General features: G+C 44.1%; 1 protein-coding gene across 4 annotated transcripts in view; it reads right to left on the bottom strand.

Annotated features, from left to right (window-relative positions):
• CHGB (chromogranin B) overlaps positions 1 to 26,948 on the bottom strand; it is a 92,042-nt gene that overhangs the window by 39,026 nt on the left and 26,068 nt on the right. For 3 of the 4 annotated variants that reach the window (XM_077926473.1, XM_028722194.2, XM_077926472.1), the window contains one exon: positions 24,902 to 25,086. In XM_077926473.1, coding sequence (XP_077782599.1) covers positions 24,902 to 25,076 — 175 coding nt within the window. In that variant the 5' untranslated portion in view covers positions 25,077 to 25,086. Of the gene's footprint in view, positions 1 to 24,901; positions 25,087 to 25,258; positions 25,284 to 26,948 lie in introns of those variants that run through there. The other variant, XM_077926474.1, reaches the window with a different exon arrangement.

Genomic DNA, 26,948 nt, shown 5'->3' on the forward strand with positions numbered 1-26,948 from the left:
AATGTAGAAATTGCTTTATTTTCCATTTCCTTGATGTTTGACCTTGTAGATCACTATAACCTGCTGCTAAAACTGTGCATTTCAGTGCAGCCCTTTATAGATTTCCCTCTGATTTTGAAGCATCAGATACTAATGGAGGAAGTGTGCAGCATGCTAAAGTATCATCAAGCAATGCAAGCAATGATAAGACATGTTATCCCATGTCAGGCGCTCTGAATGTCCCTCCCACTTTAATCCATCGTCGTCCACTCAGAAGCTCCCTTTAGCTCATTTAGAACATCTTGTCCATGCAAACCCAGATCTTGGTGGCGATACAGTATGCACCACCCCTCCCTTATGTAGACAGAATTAATACACATGCGCTTTGAAATAAGCAAGGAGAATATATATTTCAAACAATAGTATGACAAATGTTCAAATTTAACTTGGCATCAAGTAGTACAAAGAAATTCAGGTGAGATTATCTAGTTTCTAGCTCTCTACCATCTTTGGTTACGGCTCTAAGCGCAAGTCTATACATTACAACTGCTAAACAGAATCTATTCCACATGCATATAGAATAGTTTGTGCAAAGATTGTCCCACTGCCCTGTGTAGAGTCAATACATGATAACTCTCTACATGACAGGAAAGGAAGAAGTCTCTGTGATTGCGGAGATCCCTATTTAGAACAGGATTACATACTATGCTTGACATACTTTTGTTTGGGCTCTGCATCCATTTAGACATTTAATTATCACTGGGAGAGGATCCAGTGCAGTTCTCGGTAGTCTAGCTCAATCTAGCAGGTAAGACAACCTTCATAACTGGAAATGGCAACAAGTAGAGGTATCAATACCCTGCTGGAATGCAGCTCCTCAACAAAAATATATTGCCATTCCCTCTTAATAAGGGCTACAAGAGGGCAGTAGATATCTAAAAAGGTTTTTTCCAGGAGTTTGAGAATCTAGGCCACATCAGCTCTAGATTCTTATGACGATGTAGGCAACCGCAAGGCTGCCTGTTGCAGAACCTCCCTCTATTGAAAAACACTGACAGCTGACAATTTAACAACAAAACGCTCACAAGCATCATATAAATCAGCGGCAACAGAAGCAGGAGGAAGAGGAAGAACAGCCCCTTTCATGGTTAAGTTGCATCAAATGGGAAATGAACATAACTTCCTTACCTTTGGTGTGATTATGCAACTCAGAAAGAGATGAATTAGGTACTCTAAAGCACTCAGAACACTATGTACAGCATTGCTTAGGATTCAAAATTCTCTTAAGTACATTTCAGACAAAAGGAAGTTCACTTCAATTTGGCTTTGATAGCTTCTAATTTAAGACACTGAAGTTTCAGAGAAGTTTCAATGAGGCACAAAAACAGGGAGCGACAGAGTAAAGAGAAACCCCAGAGATAAAAAGAAAGGAGAAAAAGGAAATCATGCAATACTTTTAAAAAGTGTGTCCCAGGTAACAACTTAGGGCAATAAGTGGTCCTGACTCGGACATAATTGATCAACTGTGATGTCACGGAAATAACAAAGTCTCACTGAAGTTGCCTTCAAGCCAGTTGGGGATTGCTGCTGTTGCTGCTGCTAAATCCCACCACTGCAATGGTTAATACAGGAAAACTATGAACAGCAACAACAAGGAAAGTGTGTTTGTCTGTGTTTTGAAAGGAAGGAACAAAGATATTAAAAGGGGTGGCTAAATATGGGAATATATTTCTGCTACTTTTATCGTCTGAAGTACCACAACTCTTGGGAAAGTAACCAGTTTGAATCAAACATTCAGTAGCCAGATACAGTTAAAGGAGAAATACATTACAGGTAATCATTGACTTCACTCCTTGAACTTCAGCTTCAAGCTAACCTAACCTGAATATGGTAGACTGGCCTTCTGTGACTTCACAAATCCATGAATGGGCTGTGGTTACCAAGGAAACAGTCTTTTAAGCTCTTGTTATGTTCTTTGCATTGTCTTACTCATTCTGGCCACTGGGAAAACATCTGGGGGGGGGGGGAGATGTACAGGTTCTGTGTTTAAAATATAGCCTCTCAAGTGCTGCTTCATGAGTAAGAGGGTGAAAAACCAGTAGCAGGGCTGGGAGCTATTCAGTATATTGTACAGAACATGTATGACTATCTGCCTGTTAGACAAAAGTCATGAATGCGTGCTCAGTGCAGTGAGTTCCTGGCCTCAGGAAATGAGGTCATTCACTTGAGGCCAAGGTGGTTTACCTGAAGAAGCTAAGAGAGGCAGAGAGGTTGGTGGATGAGGCCTTTGGAAACTTGATAGATGTGCCCTGCTAAGCTCCTCTGTTGTCACAGTGAGTCAAGGTCTCAGGAAAGCAGGGTGTCCCTTTGAGGAAAATTGTCCCTTTGAAAGGTCTCATTCCTTGGGGGACAAGAAGGTTTCTTCTCATTCCTCTGCAGATGGCTTTTGGAAAAACTGTGTTGCCAGCTACACAGATGCTTGCGCTCTTCACTCATTCCCCTTTGTGTTTACTGATCTAGAAGCGTTGATAATAAATCTCTTTTCTCCTTCCACAGCTTCCTTTTCTAACTTCACCAATTTGCACTGGCTCCTGTAATTACTAGTATTGCCTTACACACTCCAGTCTTATGATGGGAAGGCTTTTCATTAAGCCACTTAAGATTTTGATATTAAAAGGTCTGAACTCTGAATGCAAAAGCAAACAGCTTTAACACGTACTTTTAAAGGCACAGAGCAGAGACATGAGGTGAGTAAAACCAATAGGGAATGTGGTCTGGGGGTAATTACCAGTACCTGATATGAACTTCGAATAGGGTGATTAATGGATACACCAAAAGCTAAGTATTGTTGAAGAAAAATAATGTTGTATTTTTAAGTTGGAAAACAAATAACCGAGCTCTGTATGTTCTTCGTTAAAAATAAACAGATCATGTTCTGCCTTCCTCCACTGCCTTCATTATAAAGCCATAACATATAGAAAGATAAAAAATGACAGTTAACAGCCTGCTTAATTGCTTCTCAGCAAAGAAAGAGGTCTCTGCAGGAAACTCAGTCAAGCCCCTTGAGCCTTCCCACTCAGAATCCCGTCCTTTGTGCCACATTTTCAGAAACAAATATATTATCCTTATCCAAGAGCTGAATTTCTTCTAAAAGGCAGGAACAAAAAATGATGTCTGACCAGTAGGGTGGCCTCATGAAATAGGAGGAGAGGGAGCTGTTCAATGGGGATTCAAACCAAGATGAATGGGCTCCCACACAGGCAAAACAGGATTCCGGCCTGCATCAGATGTGGGGAAGGAAATGCAGCCTTCCCCAGTGGGAAACCTTTTTCTGCCAAAAGGCCACATTCCATTCTGGGGGACAAGAGTTAGTGGTGGGCAGGGCAAGAGGCAAAAGTGGTCAGAAGCACTGATGCAAATATTAAAGGTAAAGGTAAAGGGACCCCTGACCATTAGGTCCAGTCATGACCGACTCTGGGGTTGCGGCGTTCATCTCGCTTTATTGGCCGAGGGAGCCGGCGTACAGCTTCCAGGTCATGTGGTCAGCATGACTAACCCGCTTCTGCCGAACCAGAGCAGCGCATGGAAATGCCATTTACCTTCCCGCCAGAGCGGTACCTATTTATCTATTTGCACTTTGACGTGCTTTAAAACTGCTAGGTTGCAGGGACCGAGCAACGGGAGCTCACCCCGTCACGGGGATTCGAACCGCCGACCTTCTGATTGGCAAGTCCTAGGCTCTGTGGTTTAACCCACAGCGCCACCCGCGTCCCTACATGCAAATATTACCTTTGTACAATTGTCTAGTTTCTGTGTACACTCACACACCTCTCTCTATCCAGGCAGGCAAGAGACATTCTCAGAATTTGATGATTTCTGGCCAGAAAAAGGCACTTCAGGAGGGTGCAAAGCAGGGGGAGGTGTGTGGTCTGGGGAAAGTCCTGAGGACTAGATAGGGAGGCCTGGGAAGAGGGTGAGGTTTACAGTTGGATCCCCATCTCTGGAATAGGGTCAAAGCAGGTGGTTGTGAACAACTCGACTCAGTTTTGAATTTGTGAATGTATGCCTGAAAAATTCTCTGATACGTAAGAGCTTTTTCAGCTCTACAAAACTAGGATTCTATGAAGTGGCAACTGAATATGAAAGCCTAAATCACTTCTAGGCATGTAGTCAACAGAGATCCTTTCTTCTGTGCCAGCTGCAGCGCTGTCCACCTTTTGGTCTGCACCCTCCTCTACCTCTGTGCCATTCTATATCAGCGTTACGCAAGATCCTTTGGCAGCTTGACAAGTAAGCAATCTGGTGCCACAAACTGGCATGTGAAGCAGCTCCACATATTTACAAATGGGCATGTTGTGTAACACGGCACAGCTAGAATCCGATGCAAAATATAGCCAGCGTGAAAGATGATTAGGACAGGCTGTGCTTCTGGGCTATGTGTTAAGCAAACACCTGCCTCCATGACTCCTGCACTGGAGACATCTGGACTGGATGACTACACACAATCTATGCAGTTCTGCCTTTAAAACAGGCCTGGGGAACCTATACCCCTGGAGATGTTGCTAGACCACAGATCCTATCATCTCTGACCACTGGCCATGCTGGCTGGTCCAGGGCTGATTGGGAGTCCAGCAACACCTGGAGGGTTCTTCATCCCTGCCGTAAAAGATGTTGTAGGAGCAAGATAGAACATTTCACACCTATCTTACATCAATTATGCTGTCAGCGATTCATTTCTGAGCTCACTTTAAAGCGTTGGTCTTGACCTTTAGAGTCCGTATAATGGCTTGAGATCAGGTTATTCAAAGGATCACTTATACCCATGAAAGCCCACCAGGGACTTAAGATGCCCTGCTTTCTGGCCCATAATTGGTTAAGATCAGATAGGCAGGTAACAGGGACAGTGCTGGTGCCATAACTGGTCTCTGAAAAATCATAGAATCATAGAACTGTAGGGTTGGAAGGGACCCCGAGGATCATCTAGTCCAACCCCCTGCATTGCAGGAATATTCAGCTGTCCCATATGGGGATCAAACCTTGGTGTTATCAGCACCATGCTCTAACCAACTGATCTTTGCTGAAAAACATTGGTGGTGCCACAGCTGTGGGACTCCGTCTCTCCAAGGAAATCCCCACTCTCTTCCCACTTTTAGAAGAGCTCTGGAAACCTTCCTGTTTCCTCGAGGTTTCTTTTAGTGAATGGTGTATTCTTCTTGCTAGTTCTCAGATTAGATGTCTGTTGGTGTGCTTTTAATCTACGTGTGCATTTGATACATCATTTTACATTTATTTTATTGTTGTTGTGCTCTCTTGTGATTTTTAAAATGTCTTAAATAAAGCTGGCTTAAAAATAAAATGTTCGGGCTTAGGCCGCAATCTTATACCCACTTAGCTGCGGATAATCCCACTAAACTCAATGGGACTTACTCCTGAGTAGACATGTCTAGAATTTTAGTCAGCTTTCCCTCCCTCCTAAATAAAATGTTTTTGGGAAAGTGTTCAGAGGGGCCTGTGTGGTGTCCTTGGTCAATATTGTGCCCACTAGTGCCTCCCTTGGCTCAGCCTCTCCTACACTGAACATGTCCCCTTAAATATGTCCATTTACTGAATACCCGCTCTTCCAACTCTTCTGAACAGAGGAAAAGTGGGAATCGCTTCTCTCTGTGGGCAAGTGAAGTGGTATCTGATGGAGGTATCTTTTTCCTGTTGATGTGGGCTGATGGGGCAGGAAGCTATGTTTACACTATTTTGTGGTGTCATCTATTTGTTGATTTGTGAATCACCTTCCACACATATATCCCAAGGTGATTTACAGACATATCCTTAAAATTAGTTAAAGTAATGTTAAAACGAGTACAAGTTTATAAATTTTAAAACTGTAAAAAATGAACACCTAAGGTGGGCACAGAGACATCACCTTGCCAACAAAGGTCCGAATAGTTAAAGCTATGGTTTTCCCAGTAGTGATGTATGGAAGTGAGAGCTGGACCATAAAGAAGGCTGATCGCCGAAGAATTGATGCTTTTGAATTATGGTGCTGGAGGAGACTCTTGAGAGTCCCATGGACTGCAAGAAGATCAAACCTATCCATTCTGAAGGAAATCAGCCCTGAGTGCTCACTGGAAGGACAGATCCTGAAACTGAGGCTCCAATACTTTGGCCACCTCATGAGAAGAGAAGACTCCCTGGAAAAGACCCTGATGTTGGGAAAGATGGAGGGCACAAGGAGAAGGGGACAACAGAGGACGAGATGGTTGGACAGTGTTCTCGAAGCTACCAGCATGAGTTTGACCAAACTGCGGGAGGCAGTGGAAGACAGGAGTGCCTGGCGTGCTCTGGTCCATGGGGTCACGAAGAGTCGGAAACGACTAAACAACAACAACAAGGTGGGCAAATTTTCATCTAGCTGGAAAGGTTTGTCAAAACAAAAATGTCTTCAATGGTTTTCATAAAGTACTGCTAGTTTTCTGCTCTTTTGTATGTGGCAGCCATTTTGCACTATGCCACACCCCCATGGCAGTCATTTTGTGCTATTCCATGCCCTGGTGGCAGCGACTTTCTGAGTGGTGCCCACATGACTTTCTCGAAATTCCAGATGAAGCTACTGACCCTCAAAAGGTTGGCTAACTCCTTTGAACTCTACTTCCTTCTCTACTTTGAACTCTACTTCCTTCTCCCCCTCTACACACAGAGACCTCCAGCAATTCTTTTGATCACCTAGGCTAGCCTATATCGCTCTGCACTCTTAAAAAACCACACACAAAACACCTTGCCCCTGCTTAGTGCATGCTCAGATGCCAACAGAACAAATGACTGAACAAAAAAAGCACAAGTGGGAGACAACTCTTCCAATATATTTCAAAACATTATTAAGTTGTTAACTTTCATTCTTATTTTCTGTCTCCCAAACTGCTAACAGAGCTCTGGGTTGCTTTTTTTCCTGTCTTCTGAACTGAAGCAAATTTATGCAGTTTTTCTTCTTTTCAGACTATAAAGGAGGAGAACATAAAAAATAATTGGACCATAGATACCAATCAGTCCCTGAAAGGATAACTTGCTACTAAAGAAAAAATATTGAAAGCAAAATCAGAAAGAAAGAAAAAAGGAACCAGATAAAAATGTATAGTGTAAGACAATGAAACAAAAACTGAGATTTGTTTATTCAGATAATCCTTTTGGGTTTGCGTTTTAAAGGTTTTAAGCATGCTAACTGGCTGGCAGACTCTACTGAAGCAGGTTATGGGCACAACATTTTCTTAAAATAAGACTGCTCATAAACAGGGCGGACGTAACACTAGAAAGAAGGGCTGAAGACTGATGCCTCATGTTTTCCCAGTTATCCTTTTTTCCAACAGCACAGATATCACAAAGCATTATAGTAATTTAAGGTTCCAGAATCCACACCACAATTTGTGTGTGTTGTGCAGCTATACAGCCACCAAGTAGGATTTGTAGGCCTGTTGCAACCTAAACTCAGCCATTGTCACAACAGGCTGCTACACTGTAGTTTAAAAAATTGAATGCTCCTGAATCTGCATGGTGGGTCAGCATCCTGACCTAAGGTGAGTTGCAACAACAGCACTACCACTACACAAAGATATGGTTTAAAAGGTTAAGAAATGGGCTCCCAAATGCATGTTTGGATTAAAAGTGTGTCACAGGTCAGAAAACCATTGAAGGCTACTGCTCTAGATCAGCCTTTCCTAACCTGGTGCCCTCAATGTGTTTTGGATCACAAATCCTATCATCTCTCACCAGTTACCAGGAAATGGGAAACTTCTGGAGGGCACTAGGTTGGAGACATCTCCTGGTCCACCCAGAGCTGAAGAACTGCAGTGGTGACAAGGACAATGAGCAAGATCCTGCTCCCCCTTTGCACATTTGACTTACAGAGCTTCCAGCTGGTTGAAAGTGATGAGGCTGAAGCTGATTACTATCTCTCAACACCATATTGCTGGCTCCCAGTTCCTTACTCAAGAGTTGCATGAGCATTCTGAATAAGGAACTGATGTCCATGTGCTTCTGTGCCCCCAAATAAGTTGTGGGCTACGCCATATCATACATCTCCATGACTGGCTGCGAACAAGGAAAATGAACTGAGAGCTAGTCACCTTTTTCAAGCTTGGGTGAAAGGGGCTAACTGAATTCTTTTTGCTTAAATCCCCTGTATTGGTTAGTTACAACAGTTTATGGTGTCAAATTATTTTCATAGACTAATATTTTAACAGAAACGGATTATGGGAGGTATGTGTGCACTTTGCTCTGTTGAAGGCGTGAAAACAGTCAAATGTCTTCAAAGATAGCTTCTTGAATAATGAAAAGGATTTGGCATGCTTAAATGAAGCCACAGGGATGAAAACCACTTATCCTGAACACTCAGAGCCAATTAAGTTGGCAAGATACAAGGGAGGAGACTCTAATAAGCTTCTCCACAATGTTCTTCTTAGTACACAGGTCCAAAAAATGGCACCATTGGGACTATCTGGAAGGATTAAAAATGGTAGCCTGTTTTTGACCCCTAGTAAAATTAGCAGTCATCATTGCTATCCATAATGAGTAGTTTTAGCTGGGAAAAACACATTCACTGTGTGTGTGGTAAAAGAAAGTAAAAAATAGAAATAGTCAATACCCTTGACACTTTTTGCCCAATCAGAGCCCAGCTCGACTAGAAAAGAACCACAATATACTGAAATGTGCCTATCCTTTTAAAGAGTGGGCTTAGCCTACTAAACTATTATAATCTCGGGGTCTCTGTATTTAACCTTTTATTTGTACTTTGTTAACAAAACAATAGACACAATAGACACAACAAGTAACTTTCAACATTATAACATTTAAACCAAATGACTGCACTATAGGACCAAGTGAACAGTTACACTAGCACAACTTTTACCTGCACAATGTAACTTCCCCACCCATCCCTCTCCTGTGCACCCCTTAAACCTGCTACATAGGGGTTCCCCATACCATCTGCAGCAGACTTAAGGTGTGTGGGGCTCACACAGGGAGAGGAGAGGGCAAGGAAGTTACACTGTGCAGGTAAACATCATTGTGTAAATGTTTAGTTGGATACCACTCAGTGCGTATGTGGATGACACACAAAACACACAACATTATTACAGCAACTCCACAATGCCTCCAATTTGTTTACCTTTTAGCATGTATTCGTAATGCAAAGGACCACGAGTATCCCCAGTTTTTCTGTGAAATTGGTAGCGCTCATGACAGCTTCTTCCAAACGTGACTCTGGGCTTGGAAAGGTTGGGGAGCCCTGTTTTAGACAAGTTAACAGCCTTTGTTCCACTATAGTTCTATGAAGAAGGCTGAATGCTTGCTAGAAGTTCAAAGGCCCATTTAAAAGTCAGGATTCACACTACAAAGGGACCTTAACAAGATGACAATTTTACTTATTTTTTATTGCTGTTTTTGTCCTTTGTTTTATCGCTTGGGTTTTGTTCGTTTTTTAATCCTTGATTCTGGCTTTTATCTACAATGTTTTAGATACATAATATTTTCATTGTTTATATTTGCAAACGTGACACGTTGCATAATCTGTCTTTGACCTGGCCATTATAGAAGATAGGCTAGAGCAGAGCTTTCTACACTTTTCATGTTGGTGACACACTTTTTAGACATGCAGCATTTTGCGACACAGTAATTCAGTTTTACTAGCAAACCGTAGGTTAAACTAACCCCTTTCCAGCCACGGGGCTGCAGTCAACACACTAACCTGTTTGACACACAGTTTGTAAAGCTCTGGGCTAGAGTATGTGTAAAGTCTGTATATGTAGAAGTCGAAAGTACAAAGCATGATTTACATAGGCCCATCAAGTCTGAATTGTGTATGTTTATCTAAAGTTCTGCCATAAATAGGCAAGGATATTAAAAAAGAATGATCTTGTACAGAGTTTTTGAGAAGCCACCATTGGCGCCTCTTCACAACAAAGGCTTCCATGTCACATGCAAATGAGGATTTTCCAAATTCTTCAAAAGAGGCATTCCAGGGGATGAAAATTCTACACAGTACTTTGTAAATTAGGAAAGCCACCGGACACCTTGTTGAAATGTCTTGCACAGAATGCTGACAATAAGGAATCTTTAAAAGGGTGGATGGCTTTAGCAACCAGCAGACTGCCTGCCAGTCTAAATTACCTACATGAAATTCACCCTAGTCAAAAAGGTAGCAATTAATAACTGAACAAGTTTCATTTCCATAACTATCTTTAATACAGCATATTTACAATCCCATCTGTCACAATTATAAACTGGTAAAAGAGCACAGTTTATGAACAGATGCTTCTCTGAATGAATAAAAAGTTATTTAGCAGGGGAAACAAGGTGGGGTTTACTCCCTGCGGACACATTAACAACCTAATCAGCACCACAGTATAAAATAGAGAATTTATGGCCTAGCCTCTGTTTCCATATTAACCACAGGGACATGTTAGAAACCCTCCATCACTTTCTGAACTCAGCTTTTGGAAAGCTATCACTAGAACTAAAGTGAGATGGGCCAGTACTAATATTAGGCAGAATGAGCAGCTGCCTCAGGTGGTAGATGCGTGGGAGCAGGGAAGAGGAGGGCAAGAATGAGTACTGCCCTTGTTGCACACAAGGAGCAAATTGGAACAGCCAACCACTGCCCATGACCACACACCCAATGAGCCAATGAGATTCTGTATCACACTGAGGTAACTCTCCTCCTGTAGATCAGGCAGAGCTATCACTAGCTGGAAGCTGACCCAGGAGTTCTGGAAACTGTGGTGTAAATTGGAGGCTTACAACGAAAGGTCTGGCTTGCCTTCTTTCCTTCGGGGTTTTGTAGCTTCCTAATCTTAAAATGGCATATTAACAGTATGCAGGGGTCATACAAAAAGGTGGGAGAGAAAGGATAATCCAAACTGACATGGCTGGCTGGACGATTAAACCAGAGCGATCCTAGTTCACATGGAAAGGTGATGGGTGCAGTGTAGGGAAGAAGAGCTGTTTCCTGCTACTTCAGCAGTGCCTCCTGTGAAATATAGGAACCAGAGCTCCTTGCCTTTCTGTGAAAACTATGCAGCTGCATCTATCTACTAATGTGAAAAACAGCCACTGCAAAAACATGTTTCTCTCTCACCTCCACCCCACCTCCTGACCACTCAACAAAATAGAAAAGACTAGTGTGTTTTCCAACATTAACAGCCTAGGGATAGGAAAGGAGGTGATTGAAAGAAATTGCATTACAGAGGCAGGTAAATTATATTAGTCAGAGCAGGCTACCCAGCAAGAAACACTTTAGGCAGTGATAAACATCAAGGCATATTAAATTGTCCTTTAAAAAACCAGGTCATTTGTAATTGTTAAAACAAACAAAGAAAAGGAGTGCAGAGCTTTTAATTGCTTTTGCCACAGATGCCGAACAAACCCATCTTATCAGGCTTATCTTTAAGAGAGGTAATTAGTTTCCAGCACATGTACCTGTGTAAGCAACATCGTGACACTGTCTCCTCCCCACCCCCCAAAAATTTAATATGCCCTTGTTTTAATAAAGACCATCTGCACAATGGTAGATGCATCAAAAATTACAGATCCCCAGACAAGCCCTGCTCAGGCAGAATGCTAAATTTAATTAAACTTTCCATATCAGTTGAGATTTATTTTTGTAAGGCAGGGTGGCTCGCTGCTGTGATGTATCCCACACAGTTACACATCGCTAGTTGTTCCTTTTTCTCCCTTTTCTTTAATAAAAGTTCTCTATCTGGAAACATTTTCATTTCCTCTTCCTCACATGGTTTGGGCATAAAATATTAAAGGAAACAGATGAACAGATTCCTGTTTCCCAAAGTGAAAGGGATCAAATTAAGTAGGCATTTGCATGGTGAGAAGCTGCATAAAATATTCACAAGTTTCTAGTATATTTGGAGGGTGGGTTCACATGACCCCATTTTTTATTTACTTACTTATTTATTACATTTATGCCCCATCTTTCCTCCAAGGAGCTCAAGGTGGCCACATGGTTCTCTCCCTCCCTGTTTAATCCTCACAACAATGCTGTGGTAGGTCAGGTTGTGAGAGACTGCAACCAGCCAAAGGTCACCCAACAAGTTTTCCCATGCAACAACAGCTTCACCATGTGCCTGGTTATTTGCATATTTTCAGGTCCTGTCAGCTGTGGCATCCTTTGAAACAAAGTCTGATCGGGTACTCGCTTTCAGTGCAAAAACTACTGCAGAGCTGTCATGACTGCAGGAGCCCAGCAGTGAACAATAAATGGAGGCTGCAATGCCACCAGCTGAGCAGCCAGATCAGGTTCCTGGCTGTGAGCCTGATGTTGCTGATCAGGGACCCACTGAAAGTAGAAAGCTGCTGGGACTGATCCTAGAATTCCATGGTCCATAGAGCCAGAACAGAGACTCCCACAGGATCCTTCCTGTGGGCCCAAGGCCTCCCCTAACTAGCTCACCAGTCTAAATGTCACAGACTAGGTGGAAGCCCACCGACAACAGCAGAAGTGTGAATCTTCAGGCCAGGCAACTGGCCCTTAAAGAATCTGTAGCTCTCCAACAAAGGGGGCGGATGCAGTGCCCTCCAAAAGTTGCTAGACTACAACTCTCAGCAACTCCAATGGTGAGGGAGAATGGGAGCTGAACTCTGACAACATACCGGAGGGCACCATGTTGACTACCTTTGGGGCAGAGCACAGGAGCGGTGGACTGAAGAAAAATGTAGTTCACTTTCAACCCATGTTGGAGCAAGTTGCTCAATAGGAGCTCTCTGTGGTGCTGTGACAACCAAACTGCCTCATCCTGCAGGCACAGAACCAGAGCAGGATAGCTACAAGGCAGGGGACCAGAACAGCAACAACAAAGACACACCACACACCCTTTGCACTGGAGTCACTGCCAATATAGAACCTGAGCAATCATGTACCAATATTGCAACCATAAAGGCTGAGAAATGTTATGCCTTGCAGTGGGACCTGTTTAAGCTCTCTCTGTTCTGACTTTACAGCCACCTGCACAAACAAGATCTCTTGTAGGATAATCCAGCAAGAGGGTTGCACTCAACCACCATGGAGCATCATAAGAGAAAGAAATAAAAGCAGAAAAGATCAACAAGGCAATACAAAGGTTGATTTAGTGTGGAAAATAACTCTTAATAAGTCCAGTGCATTTCAACTTCTTGTTGCAAATGTCTGAATGAATCCTTATACAGGGCCATCTTAAGCATATCCGGCGCCGTGGTGCAAAGATCCCTCCGCCCCCCCCCCCCCGGCAACTCCAAAACAAGGGAGGGGGCGGTGGGAAATGTCCTCTGCCTCCCCCGCCGCCCCGATCCCTGGCGTGGCGGTGGCGATCAAGCAGGAAAATGTGCTGGTGGACATGCTCTCCAGCGTTGGGATGCCGGAGAAGGCAGCCTGGGAAGGCTTTCACCAGGAAGCAGGAAGAGGACAACGACCCCGTCTTTAGCAGATGCAGAGGCACGCAGCTTCCATCCTAAGCCTCTGCGGGGATCGGTCTCCTCCTGCAGAGGCTTAGGAAGGAAGCTGCATGACCACCAGGCATACAGTTGGTGGGGCGCAGCTGGCGGACGTGCAGGGAAAGGGGAGGCTGCCGGCAAAGCTATGCAGCTCCCCTGTTCACTAGGACACCCCTGAGAGGCCGGCGCCCTGGCGCACTGAAGAAGAAGAGTTTGGATTTGATATCCCGCTTTATCACTACCCAAAGGAGTCTCAAAGCAGCTAACATTCTGCTTTCCCTTCCTCCCCCACAACAAACACTCTGTGAGATGAGTGGGGCAGAGAGACTTCAGAGAAGTGTGACTAGCCCAAGGTCACCCAGCAGCTGCATGTGGAGGAGCAGGGAATCGAACCCGGTTCCCCAGATTACGAATCTACTGCTCTTAACCACTACATCACACTAAGACCAATGGGAAAGACCCTGTCCCTATAGCATCTGCAGCTCACTCAAATTCCCCCAAATACCCTCTCCCTTCTCCTAGAGAGGAGCAAAATCTTTGGGCAGAAAAGCCAGGAGCTGTTCCAAGTATTTCCTAATATATTGCAGTCTAGCAAATGAAGACTCTGTGTAAAGAAGATTGTAATATAAGACGTCCAAACTCAAAATGCAAAAGCAAAGAGCTAAGAAGAAGATTAGCAACACCAGCCTTTGTTACCCTGGTGCCCTCCAGGTGTTTTGGAATACAAATCCCATCAAATTCCCACTCACCCAACATAACCATGCTCCCATTAGCCCCGTCATCAGGCAGTTGTACTGGCTGAAGCTGATGGGAATTGTAATCCAAAACATCCAATGGGCACCAGATTGGCAAAGGCTGAACTACATGTAGCTCAAAGTTCCCTCCACATAAAGGAGTGGTAATGATTAAGAGCTCCAAGCACAGACAAATCCACAAGATAATGATATAGCATGAAAACTGAGAAGGAAAACATGCCCTTCAGAACCAGATTTGAAAAGACTGAAATCATGGACATGAGGAATCCAAGGAGACGTGGCAGTACATGTTAGCCAGTGGGTGAAGAACACTAATTGCCAAATCCTTCTCAACTTGCCAACCCAGCAAGGAAGAGAAGCAGACCTTTCGCAGCTCCATTTTTTGGCAGGTACAAAATCTAAGAGCTTGAAATGTTCCCTTGAGGAACAGAGATCAGAGGAGCATTTCAAAATATACACCCAGAAAATGATTCCTTACTTGAGAAGGCAACAGTCAGGCAAAACAAAAGGGAAAATGAAGTAAGCAAGGCACAGATTGTTCTGCTCTTGACCCCACTGCATTTTTAAGCTCCAGGTACACAACTCCAAGCAGGGGAAGCCAGAGTTCTGCTCGGTTAGAAATGTATGCAGAATTGCAGACTATTTTACGGCCCTCAGATAATCTGCACTTCATTTATTTAAGAGCATCAACAGTTTCTCACCTCCCAGATGGGCGATCTTAAGAACTAACTCAGAAGCCAGAGAATTATTTCCATCTAGAAGATGAACTAAGGCAGGAGGGACATATGTCTGTTTCTTGCATCTTCAAAACACTCACACTGTGTTTGTAGCTGGGACATGAATGTGAAACACCTCTGACAGCCAGACTCCTGGGAGCTCTGTGCCTGCTGAATATATTTTGAGTGTCAGCTACCTTTGTGTGTAAACCCTGTGGTGGGATCCAGAGTCCTTCTCTATTTCCACTGGCATCTAGGACTTAGGAAGCCACCCACCAGATACCACACTTGGACCACACTGTTGGAGCTAGGCTTGTGTGGCCTGTGGCTGTGTTGGATTGGCCTTGGGAAAACAGCACTCCCTTCACATTTTAAATATCTTCCCCATACATGAGGAAACTGTAGACCAGGATAGCCAACATGGTGCCCTCCAGTTGTTGTTGGAGTGTGTCAAGGGTGCTCACCAGCCAAAGGAGCACACATGACAGATAGAGAATTCTTCATTGTCAAAGTGGACACTTACAGTCATTTCTATAGCTCCAAATATTCACCAACACCAGTCTAGTATCTATTCCCAGGTCTGCACTCTATGAAGCAGTTGCAAGAACAAGGGGTCACTCCCCCCTTCACCAGTTTCTGTACCTTCTCCCGATGAGCTGTGCACACACAGCCAGAGACTACACCTGCGTGGAACCTTCCTCTGCTCTTTCCTCTTCAACTCCCTTTGATTCTGCGAGACAGTGGTGCAGGGAGAGCCCTTCTGTTGCTCGACCTGCTTCTTCTTCCTCTTCCACACCTGTGCTGTGTTCCACCCTCCAGCTCGGAAGCTTTCCCTGCCTCCAGCTCTTGCCTCCTTGCTGGTAGAGTTCTCCACAAATCACTGGCCCCCTCTCCTGAGTCCAACTCCAGCCCCACTTCACCCTGTGCTCACTTGTCAGCGTGCTGCTAGTCCCTGACAGACTCTAACACCTATCACCTTCAGCAACCACAGCCAGGGATGATGGGATTTGTTGGTCTAGAGCAGCCTTTCTCGACCTGGGGTTCCCATATGTTGTTGAACTACCACTCCCATCATCCCTGACTGCCGCACCTGCTGGCTATGGATGATGGAAGTTGTAGTTCAACAACATTAGGGACCAACAGTTGAGACAGGCTGATTGATCTAGAGTAAGGCCCTGTGTTGACTACTCTTACTCAACTTTCATCATCCCTGAACATTGGTCGTACTTGCTGGGGTTGAGAGGAATTACAGTGCACCATCTGATGGATCCCCCTGTTAACTATCTCTCTAGACTGCATGCATAAAACATGCAGGAGGGTCTTAGGACCTATAGAGTCAACACAATACAAATTCCGCACCATCACATCCCCACTCTATTGCTATCACGTTATAATGATTAAAGGGTGCCTCCTAGGCTGTTTATGCACTTCTGCGTGGTCCTCGTACTAATTCAACCACAGTACGAGCTCTAGAGTAATACAGCCTTACAGCTACTGTACAGCAACTGTTCTACTGGGGTTTTAACTCGCTGAAACTTGAAAGAGCAAATCATCATGCAGCGGAGCTGCTCATTTTTCGTGAAGCCTACAAGACAATCAATCTGCGACAGGCTATATGCATCGCAGGCACAGCATCTTTATTCAGAAAATAAATCTGGCATCTTTGTGTGAGCTGACAACTGAATCCAATGCCAAAATCAAGCAGCATCAACAAAGCAGCATAGCTTCATGAGTATCAACTCTGCTGTGAAGCACCTGAGAAGTGCTTTCACCTCTCCTGGGCTCAGAAAGGAAAGAAATGTTTGGTCCCATAACAGGGAGGGGGAAACACTTCAAACACCACCAGAATGAATGTACTAGCAGCTGCCTCACCTCTGGAATATGCCTGGTTATCATAGAGGTGATAAACCAAATCTGGGCTGCACTATTTCAGATTGCTCACAAGACTGAATGCCCCTCGAAATGAAACGTTCCCTCCACAGAGAAAAATAGCTTGTGAAGTAAGGTTCTCATCTAGCCTTCTTCCTGACATGCTAGTATTGCGAGGTGGGGGAATGACATCTTTTTGAATGATGTATGTTCAGTTACATATGCCCCGCCTGCAAGTAATGCAGCCAGACCCATGTTGACCACCTCAGCGGCATCGGTTCATACACATGATGGGCGGTATACAAATTTAGAGTCAATGAGCAGCATGCTGGTGCAGACTGGTCAACTGAACCTGCCCCCCTGAACTAGCAAGTCCCCACACACCATCACTGTCAATCATCTGGATGAACCCAGCACTAACTCCGATCTTGACCTCTCTCTAACATGCAAGCACAGCAACCACCTGCCTGTCCACAGGGAATCTGATCAAAACAATCCCATCAAAATGAGGCCAATCTTTAATTAACAGAAGTAGTACACACATAAGCTGCCTGTTACTGAATTCGCAGATTCCTTATAACAAGAAAGGTTCTTAGGATGCCCAAAGCCCCATGTTTAAAACGAAAGACTCTACTGACTCCTGTTTTGGCAATAAGTCTATCAGAACAGGATGGAGAATTTCAGAATAGTGTCAAGAGAATGGGTGACGAAAGGTATTGAGAGCTAGGTTCACTAAGTGCATCATAGGGTGCAAGGAGGTCTTAAATCAGGAGTTCTGCCAGCCTGGCTCCAGCAGCTAACTTCCTGTGCAACTAGGTAGAATCTCTGCTGAAAGAACAGCAGACTGAACTCTACTATCCAGAAATGCCACCTGGGTGGTATAATAAATGCTGCCACCTGACTTAGCACCTGGTCACATGAATCAAGAGAACCCAGTCCTATAAAGCCACACCTGCAAGGCCTGCTCTTCAGTCTGAGCAACTTATATCCCAGCAAGAGAGTCCTTCCAGACCACTTTCTCTCTACCCTGCCACGTGCTCTGCTTCTAGAAAATGTATTAAGCCACCCACGTGCCTCTTGGCTCATGACTGGCTCCCAGGGATGGGAGTGAGCACTGATCCGAACATCATTTCTTAACCTATTGTGGGAAAGCAACCTCCAGCAGCCCTGACAAATATCTATCGATGCTACAAGCATGTTTCCAAATTTATTTTTGAAGGGCCAGAAAACTTGCTTTTTCAGTCAAGAGTCAGAGGAATTCAAATTCCTAGTGATGTTCATTAACAAGACAACCAAATGCTACATATTTGAGAAATGTGTTGTTGCAAATGCAAGTTGAGGTGGTTGGGTGGTTGTTGTTTTTACAATCAAGCAGTTTATAAATTTGACGAAAGAAGTAAGTGTGACAAACATGTGACTCTCCCAGATGCCGATGGACTCTAACTCCCATCATCCTCTGCTAGAATGGCCAAAGGTCAGGGATGATGAGAGTTGTAGTCCAGCAACATTTGGAGGACCACAGAGTCTCCACCCATGTCTATGCAATAGTTGAAAAGAGTGTGTGAGTGTGTGCCCTATTTCATTGTGCCACTTCCTTTATGGTATTTTGTTTATTGTGACACTTGTTAATTAGGGGGTTTGGGGAGGGGGTAGACCTACTTCATTAGATGTATGTGCACTTATCCTTTTTAAAAAAGATGCATTTCAATCAAAGTATCTGGGTTTTAGCTACCCTATAAAGTTACCAACAGTAAATGAGAGGATTCATGTACCTCTAGTTAGACCGAAAAATACAAATACTGTATATCCTCTCTCAAACCTCAGAAAAAGGCCAATATATCATTAGCAGGGGGCAAAAGATAGCAAGAGCATGACATCCATGCACATCCCTTGCAACCCATACTACCTGCTTTATTTATTTTGCTTTGGAAATGTTACAATAAAGCATAGGGCTTCTGCTGCAACAGAATGACATTTGACATGGGCTTAGCTTTATAGATTAGAATTTAATTTCCTGTTTTGCTTCTCTGCTCTCTGTATTTCCACTCTTGCCCACAGCAATATATAAAGTTCAGTCCTCCTGAAGGATAAGATACCGCGCTTGGGAAAGGAACCAACACAGGTATCGGTGAGATTTCCTCCCCCGCAAGAACATCCTGTGTTCATCTTCAGATTCTAATCGTGTGAACTAAGCTATGGTGCTTCTTTTAAATTCCAGCTCAAATTAGATCCCAAGGGTAGCAGTGGGGTGGGGGGGTGGAGAGAGCAACCTAGAATGTCTACGGCTTAAGAAAGACGTCTTCTAACTGTCTCAAAAGCACTCTCGAGAAAATGAAACCTAAGCTGCCTAACTGTAATTAAGTTTGAAAGTGAATATGGGAAAGGCAAGCAATTTATCTGCTAGCTCTGGTTCTTGTCCTGGGCACAGAGTCAAGGGAGTCAAAGGTAAGTGTTTGAAGGTAAGTCAAATCCTCTGTCCATCTGGCTCAGTCTTGTCTACTCCGGCCAGGCTGGTTTATGAATAAGTTTTGCAGCAGTAATGGGTCACAAAACCCACCAAATGAGGCAGCCCCACTCAGGAGCGGCACGTCCTGTTTTGCCACTGAAGTGCTGTCTACTCTGTAAGTACCACAGGAGTCCATGGCCATTTTACACTAAACGATTACAACCCAAAGCACCAAGACTTTTCCATTTAAAGCCTTTTCCAATATAACCTAACTGCTAATACATGGCTTTGTCCTCCAGAAGCAAATATGCTTTCGGGCCTGTGGGATGAAATTAAACAGAAAAAAAATGAAATAAAAACTTATGAAGCTGAACCACAATGGGAACATCTTGCTGCACAAATGGATAAAAGCAAACTTGTGGTGGTGAGGAATTCTTTCCCTTACCAATCATGCACATATACCCTTATTTAAGTAACATTTGAATCCCTGACCTTTAAATATATGTCTCAAGGATTGAGGTTTTAGTTCCAGCCTATGCTATTCAGCTAGGGATGCGGGTGGCGCTGTGGGTTAAACCACAGAGCCTAGGACTTGCTGATCAGAAGGTCGGTGGTTCGAATCCCCGCAACGGGGTGAGCTCCCGCTGCTCGGTCGCTGCTCCTGCCAACCTGGCAGTTCAAAAGCACGTCAAAGTGCAAGTAGATAAATAGGTACTGCTCCGGCGGGAAGGTAAACGGCGTTTCCGTGCGCTGCTCAGGTTCGGCAGAGTCATGCTGGCCACATGACCCGGAAGCTGTTTGCCGGCTCCCTCAGCCAATAAAGCGAGATGAGCGCCGCAACCCCAGAGTCGGCCATGTCTGGTCCTAATGGTCAGGGGTCCCTTTAACTTTACCTTTTATGCTATTCAGCTAGAAACAGCTCCTTTTAGAAGCTGTAGCACTGCAGCTGCCTGCCATGTGGCTCTCATCCTACTCTGCCATGGTAAGATTCTAGTCCTCACTGTTGTGGGGTTGACTCTAAACTTTGAGAAATAACAGTGTATAAAGGAGTAAAAGGAATAAGCACCTCCTGACATATGAGAGGAAGTTTTAAGACTGTGTGAATGGGGAAAGGGCAATGGAGCTACTGGAGATGTCAGAGAGGCAGCCACACTGAATGATCCTGAAGGAGGCTTACGAGACTTGCCTGCCCTTTCCCCACTATTATGATGAACAAGGCTTCCACTTTTTCAAAGACACATCAAGAACTCAAAAGCTGTGATGGTATTAATCTCCCTTAATTTTTTTAATAAGCCCAATTCACATGTGCATTTTCAAGTGAGAACAGTTTCTCACTTCAAATGTCAACATTGGCTGCTCATTATGAGCACTTATGTCTCTATGACCTTGGGAGCGAAGGGGGGAATCTACCCCCTGCCCTGAATGAACTATAATACCCAGATTTCCATTTTAAAAACTAAGTATTTTTGTAGAAGGGACGCGGGTGGCACTGTGAGTTAAACCACAGAGCCTAGGATTTGCCGATCAGAAGGTTGGTGGTTCAAATCCCCATGATGGAGTGAGCTCCCGTTGTTCGGCCCCAGCTCCTGCCAACCTAGCAGTTCGAAAGCACGTCAAAGTGCAAGTAGATAAATAGGTACCACTCCGGCGGGAAGGTAAACGGCATTTCTGTGTACTGCTCTGATTTCGCCAGAAGTGGCTTAGTCATGCTGGCCACATGACCCGGAAGGTGTACGCCGGCTCCCTCGGCCAATAAAGCAAGATAAGCGCCGCAACCCCAAAGTCGGTCACCACTGGACCTAATGGTCAGGGGTCCCTTTACCTTTACTGTTTTTGTAGAACCTGAGATATATGAGGTAGCATGTGTAGGCACTCATTTTCGTGTGGGGGAAACTTGACTACTGTCCACCTCTAGCCTTGGACAGTACCTCCCACCCTTGGAAAATTCCTATGGACACTCATGTCTGTGACTTGAGTTGGAAGCAATGCACAATTCAACAAAGGCTATGTACACATTACCAGCTTAAAATGCAGCTAGGACATATTTTTTTCTTCATTTGGATTGAAGCAACCCTGCTAAAATATCTTTCAGAGTTTGACAGCCAAAAATGGACATCAGATATTCTATCAACACCAACATTTTCCTATTCCTACTCAAGAGGAGACCCATTGAATTTAATGAACTAAGTCATGTTCATTAACTTCAGTGAGTTTACTCATAGAAGGAATAGCATTGAGTACCACCCTATAAAAGATAGCAGCTGAGTGTCAGGAGTTGCTTAGCACCATGCGTGATACTTTCCAAACCTCAACTCTCTGCGGAACATCTGCATCAGCAAAAATGGGTCACCAGGTAACACCAGGTGATTGAAGTTAGCAGCCCCTACCCACCTGTCAAAGTTATCCCACAGAGGATGGAGGATAAGAATTTGGCTAATTCCAGTTCCCTATCCCTCATCAGTATTTTTTAAATATAAAGCAAGGGTAGTGTTGCATCTGGAAACCAACAGTTTAGGAAGCATGAGATGCAGAGCAGTACCTTATGATAAGGTGTATATATTGGGTCTTCCCACACCGAAGTCTGAAATAAATCAGGTTATTGCAAAAACCCTACTTTGACAGCCCTCTAGTGGAAATGGAAGCAGTGACCAGCTAGCATGGCTCGTTTTTGCTTTACATTTGAAATCAGAAAACTAAATATTACAGAATATTATTTAGGGGGGAAAGTGGCATCTAATTTTTAGGGTACTCAGACTGCACACTTAAACACACTTACTGGGGAGTTGTCCCCCTGAAGACAGTAGAAGTTACTTTCAACTAAACCATTAGGCCACAATCCTAGGTACTCTTACTTGGGAATTTGCTTCAGCAGGACTTAGTTCTGCATAATCAGGCATAGAATTGGGCTGTCAGTTTAGCAAAGAAGACAGTTTAGCAAAGAACACACAGAAAAACTATGTATTGTTCTAAAACGCACACCACCAATAAAGCTGAAATCATCAGAAATTAAGTTGAACATAAAATCTGTGATAAGTTTCTCTCTTTCCTGAATCACCCAAATGGAAAATAGTACAAAAACCTTACAACAGAGGTTAACTAATCTGACAATTTAATATCACCTCTTCAAGAAAGGGGGAAATAGCCAATACTTTGTTTATTTGCCCTCTGTAGGTTTCTACTGGCTAGTAGTCCTAAAACTATGAGGCAGTTTTATTACAATTCTGACAGGATAGAGCAAAAATCTGACCCATCCCATTATCTCTAGCTGATCGCAATAGCTGGATATTTAAATTACCCCATAGCAAATACCACCTATCCACTCTCAAGGGTCAAACGACACATGATATTTTGTTTTTTAAGTTTTACTTAAACAGTGGGAGCTTGCAGGGAGCGGAAATCTAAATTGGATTAGAGCAGCAAGTGGTGGCAGATAAGGGGTTCAATCTTCTGCCTGCCACTAGTTTCCCCATCTAAATTAGTATGCAGATGGAGCCAGAAACCAGGAGTTGACATGACGTCTATGATACGCAAGCACAAAAGGAATTTAACTTCTGACAGACAAGGATAGCTTATCCTGGTCTAATCTAAGGTAATAAACAGAACACACACACTCTCACACACCCTTATGACTCTAAGAGGCAGAGGGCAATTATGCCATTTTAACCGCCTGTGTAAATATGTCAGAGAGGAAGTACAAATGGCGGATCACAACGTGATCTCAGACAGCATCACATGATACAACATAGTGAGATGCCGAAGTCTATCTCTGCCTCTGCACTGTAGAATAAAGAGAATGCAGAAAACAGAAAGCAGACAGCAGTATACTCAAACTACTCCAAGACCAAATATGCAGCACTGTAGCAGGTGTATCTGTCTGTCAAACTGGAGCAGAATACGTTTTAGACCAGTTTAAAAGAAAACACACACAGAGTATTCCCGAAATGGGCATGGCTTGTGAGAGTAATGCTGGCATGACTACAAGGAAGGTGTCATAATCCCATATGCATAGGATGCCAGATCCCAATATGACCTTACTAGTTATGGCATGTGAAGTAACAGAGCTGGGGCATCTACTGCCCACAACACAAGAGAGCTGAGTTTGTGGATTTCTGCTTGACAGTATTTTGGTGGGCAAAAATAACATTCACTTCAAGGGAAGTAGGGCAGTCTGTCCCCACTATACTTGTGTTTCCGACCATGTGACTGGATTCCACCTGCACATAGAAATTTCAGAAGGATTTCAGACTAGCCTAGTTGCTTTCTTGTAACTACAACAACGGCCACATGTCAACCCTATTTTGAGATGCTATGTTTCCCTATTAAGAGCTACTAGAAAACCCTTTCCAAGCCCCCAAGCAGGTTCGCCCACCCCACCCTCTCACCATGTTTCCTTGGTAGGTGTTTGTGACGTGGGGTGTGCTACTACAAATAGAAAGGCCAATTGTTGGTTTACTACAGAGGGAAGTGGACAACTCCCTATTGGGTGCTCTTCTACTTATACACAGACTGAAAGGCTTCAGTCAGGAAGCAGGAAGAGAGTTTCCTTTTTAAAACAAAAACAAAAAAACCCCTGAGTTTTGTGCCGTGGTTTGTACTTCTATTTCCAACCAAAACTTTTCATCTAAAAGCTTATTTTGAAACTGCAGACATGATCTCATCGATTCATATTAAACTCGGTCCTCTGTCCACCAAAATAGTCCTCTGCCCAGGAAGAGAGAACAATTGAATGAGATAGCACAAGAGATTGCAGTAAGTCACCTTTGCCAGACACGAAGCAGGGAATGAATGACTCAGCAAGGCAAGTCGTCAAATCAACTTGACCCAGAACTTCGTGGCACAAATATAACTTTAAGCCAGCACTGCCGCGTGAAAATTACCCCTATGGGGAAGAATCACAGCTCAGTGGCATGGCTGGGAATGCCCCTGTCTCCAACCCTGGAGCGAACACTGCAAGTCAGTGTCAGGGAACTGCCATCGGCTCAGGGGCAAGAGGGGAAAAGGCGGATGGATTACAGAGAGCCCCCAAAGATGGTGGGAAGCAGCACTTCCTCAGCGGAGGAAGGAAGCCACGCCTCTAGTGGGGAGGAGATGCAGGGCTCGGGGGATGCAAGGCGGTGCCAGGACACCTTGCCTGAGCAAAGCGGGGAGGAGGGAGGTCCCCCTTTACCCAAGCCTTCCTTGCGCAGTAGGCTTTCGCGCAGAGAGGGGAGGCGCAGACTGGGGGTCAAGAAACTACTCTGCTGGGGAAGATTTAAGGACCACCCACTCTCAGATTCTGCCAGTGAATGAGCAAGACATGGAATAGAGGCGCTCTGCATTGTAAAGGTTTTTTTAGCACCAATAAGAAAGCTTTAGATCAGACTAGTGAGGCATCTTGACTGATTGCTCACGAGCAACCACCCGATACCCTTAACAGTCACTGAAGAAAATGCTCAGATGGACTGATGGTCCAATTTGGTATAAGGCAGCTTCCTATGTTCTTAATTCTAAACTTGAATGAACAGGTGTCATGATCCCAACTCTTTGAAAGGCAAACAAATCATTCATATTCAAGCAAACAGCTGCCTAGTATCAGGAAAATGTGCCTAGTGTGTCTTTTTCTCTACCTGGCTATTCTGGGCAGGGGAAGGGGAACATAAGTGCCAATGAGAGTAATATCAGTGACGGTCCTGTACCTGTGTCAACTTCTGTGGATGCCGAAGAAACAAATGTGCCAGCAGGACTGAGAATCTCATCACTTCTCTCAGTTCTGGGATTCAGCAGAAAACTTTCTGCACTTATGACGCATGGTATGTCCAGCAAGCTGCTTTCTCCAGACTGGCAGCTTGACGTTGCTTCGCTTCCTTCCATGGCAAGACCACTGAAACAAAGGCAAGAATTGATTTTGCTCTTTAGATTTATTTTGACAATTCACAGCCCACTTTTTCAATTCAGGATGTTGTGTAGTATTCCACTTCACCCATTAGAAAACAGAAAGGGGGAAATACTCCAAAGCAAGCCTGTTTGCAACGAAGTGACCTGGACATACATACCTGGATGCAAGTCCCACTGAACTCAGCCGGTCTTCCAATTTTGAGTAAATGTAGAATGAACTGAAAAGCAGCAAACTGGGAGATTTATTATGCTGACTCTGGGCTTCTTCGCATGGGAACACCACCTTGGCATATCTTAGCTTGGAATTGTCTTAAGATACAAAGCTGGTGGTTTTCTCTGTTGGGGGAATACTGTGTACGGTACATTCTGGAAACATGCTATAAAGCACTCCCAGTGGTAAGAGGTCCATAGGCAGCACTGAAGTATTTTGTTTCCTTCGTGGGAGGAAGAAGAATACATTGGAAATGCATATTGCCTTTCTGATATTGAGGCTCAGCCATGCAGCATATAAAGCCATCCACAGGCTCAGAAGCAGTGCTGACATCATAATTAAAGTAGCCAACAAAGGAGGAGCTGACATCATGATGAGCAAGTTGTGCTACACAGGAGAGGCTGAGAGGCAACTCTCCAGTACTGCATTTTAGAGGAACCTCTAAGCCAGACATGGCCAAACTTGGCCCTCCAGGTGTTTTGGGACTACAATTCCCATCATCCCTGACCACTGGTCCTGTTAGCTGGGGGTGATGGGAGTTGTAGTCCCAAAACATCTGGAGGGCCAAGTTTGGCCATGCCTGCTCTAAGCAGACTCAACTGAGGAACACCAGAAGGGACTACATAACTTGATAAAATAATTCCAAACAGATGTGAAGAACCAAATCTTTAAAGACACAATCCAGCAGCTTCTATTGGATAACTTTTATCCTTAGGGAGCATCTCTTCCTGTATGAACCTGCCCAGACCATTAGGTCACCACTAGAGGCCCTTCTCTGAGTGCCTCCTCTGGTAGAAAAATGGAGGGTGACCGGACCAAGAGTCTTTTCAGTAGAGGTCCACCTAATACTTACACAACTATCTTTTTGCATCCAGGTCAAGAATCTACTCTCAGGTATTGTGATTGTCATCTGATGGTTTGGGCTTTAAAGCACTATGCACCATTTGTTAAAACGCCTGATTACCCCATCAAGTTTATCAGGCACAATCACGATTTGCACAAACTGAGAGCCAAGATCAGAAAACGTATGGCAGCTATTCAAAATAATTTCTTTACCTAACTCCAAAAAGAAAATAAGGATGAATTATCGGTTCCAAGGATTATTTTAATGGAGTATGAGCGACTGGAGTAACATCTGGAGGACCACAGCTTTTCCAGCCCTGTTCTACATGAAGAGCAATCTCAAAGTAGGAAAAGCCTGTACACTGAAGTATTATGTGCAGCCCTAGTGCAGGCACAAAAGTGTGAGAGCGCTTCCTCATAGTTTGAATGCTGGGACGGATAGATGGGTACAAACTATACTGCCCTAGCAGAGCCCCTTAGAAGAGTGGGAATCAGTGGCCAGAATTTGTGGGAAAAACTTACACATCAGAAGTAATCTTTCATAACTGTATTATGTCACCCCTGTGTTTGAGAATATACAGTCATGGGGTGTTACAATGCCAATGACATTCAACCAAGTTGGAGAAGACAACACAAGAGAGCCCTTTTCCAGAACATTGCTATTGTCAAGCAAGTGAGAACAATTTACACAATTAGCTTAGAGAAAGCATTACGCCTGCATGTGTTTTTGTATTTTCAACTGTCTGGTATGGTGAAAAGGGGTTCCAATACTCTCTGTTAGACCCACTCCACCC

Source organism: Podarcis muralis, chromosome 3 (assembly GCF_964188315.1).
Source record: "Podarcis muralis chromosome 3, rPodMur119.hap1.1, whole genome shotgun sequence".
NCBI classification, from domain to species: Eukaryota; Metazoa; Chordata; class Lepidosauria; order Squamata; family Lacertidae; genus Podarcis; species Podarcis muralis.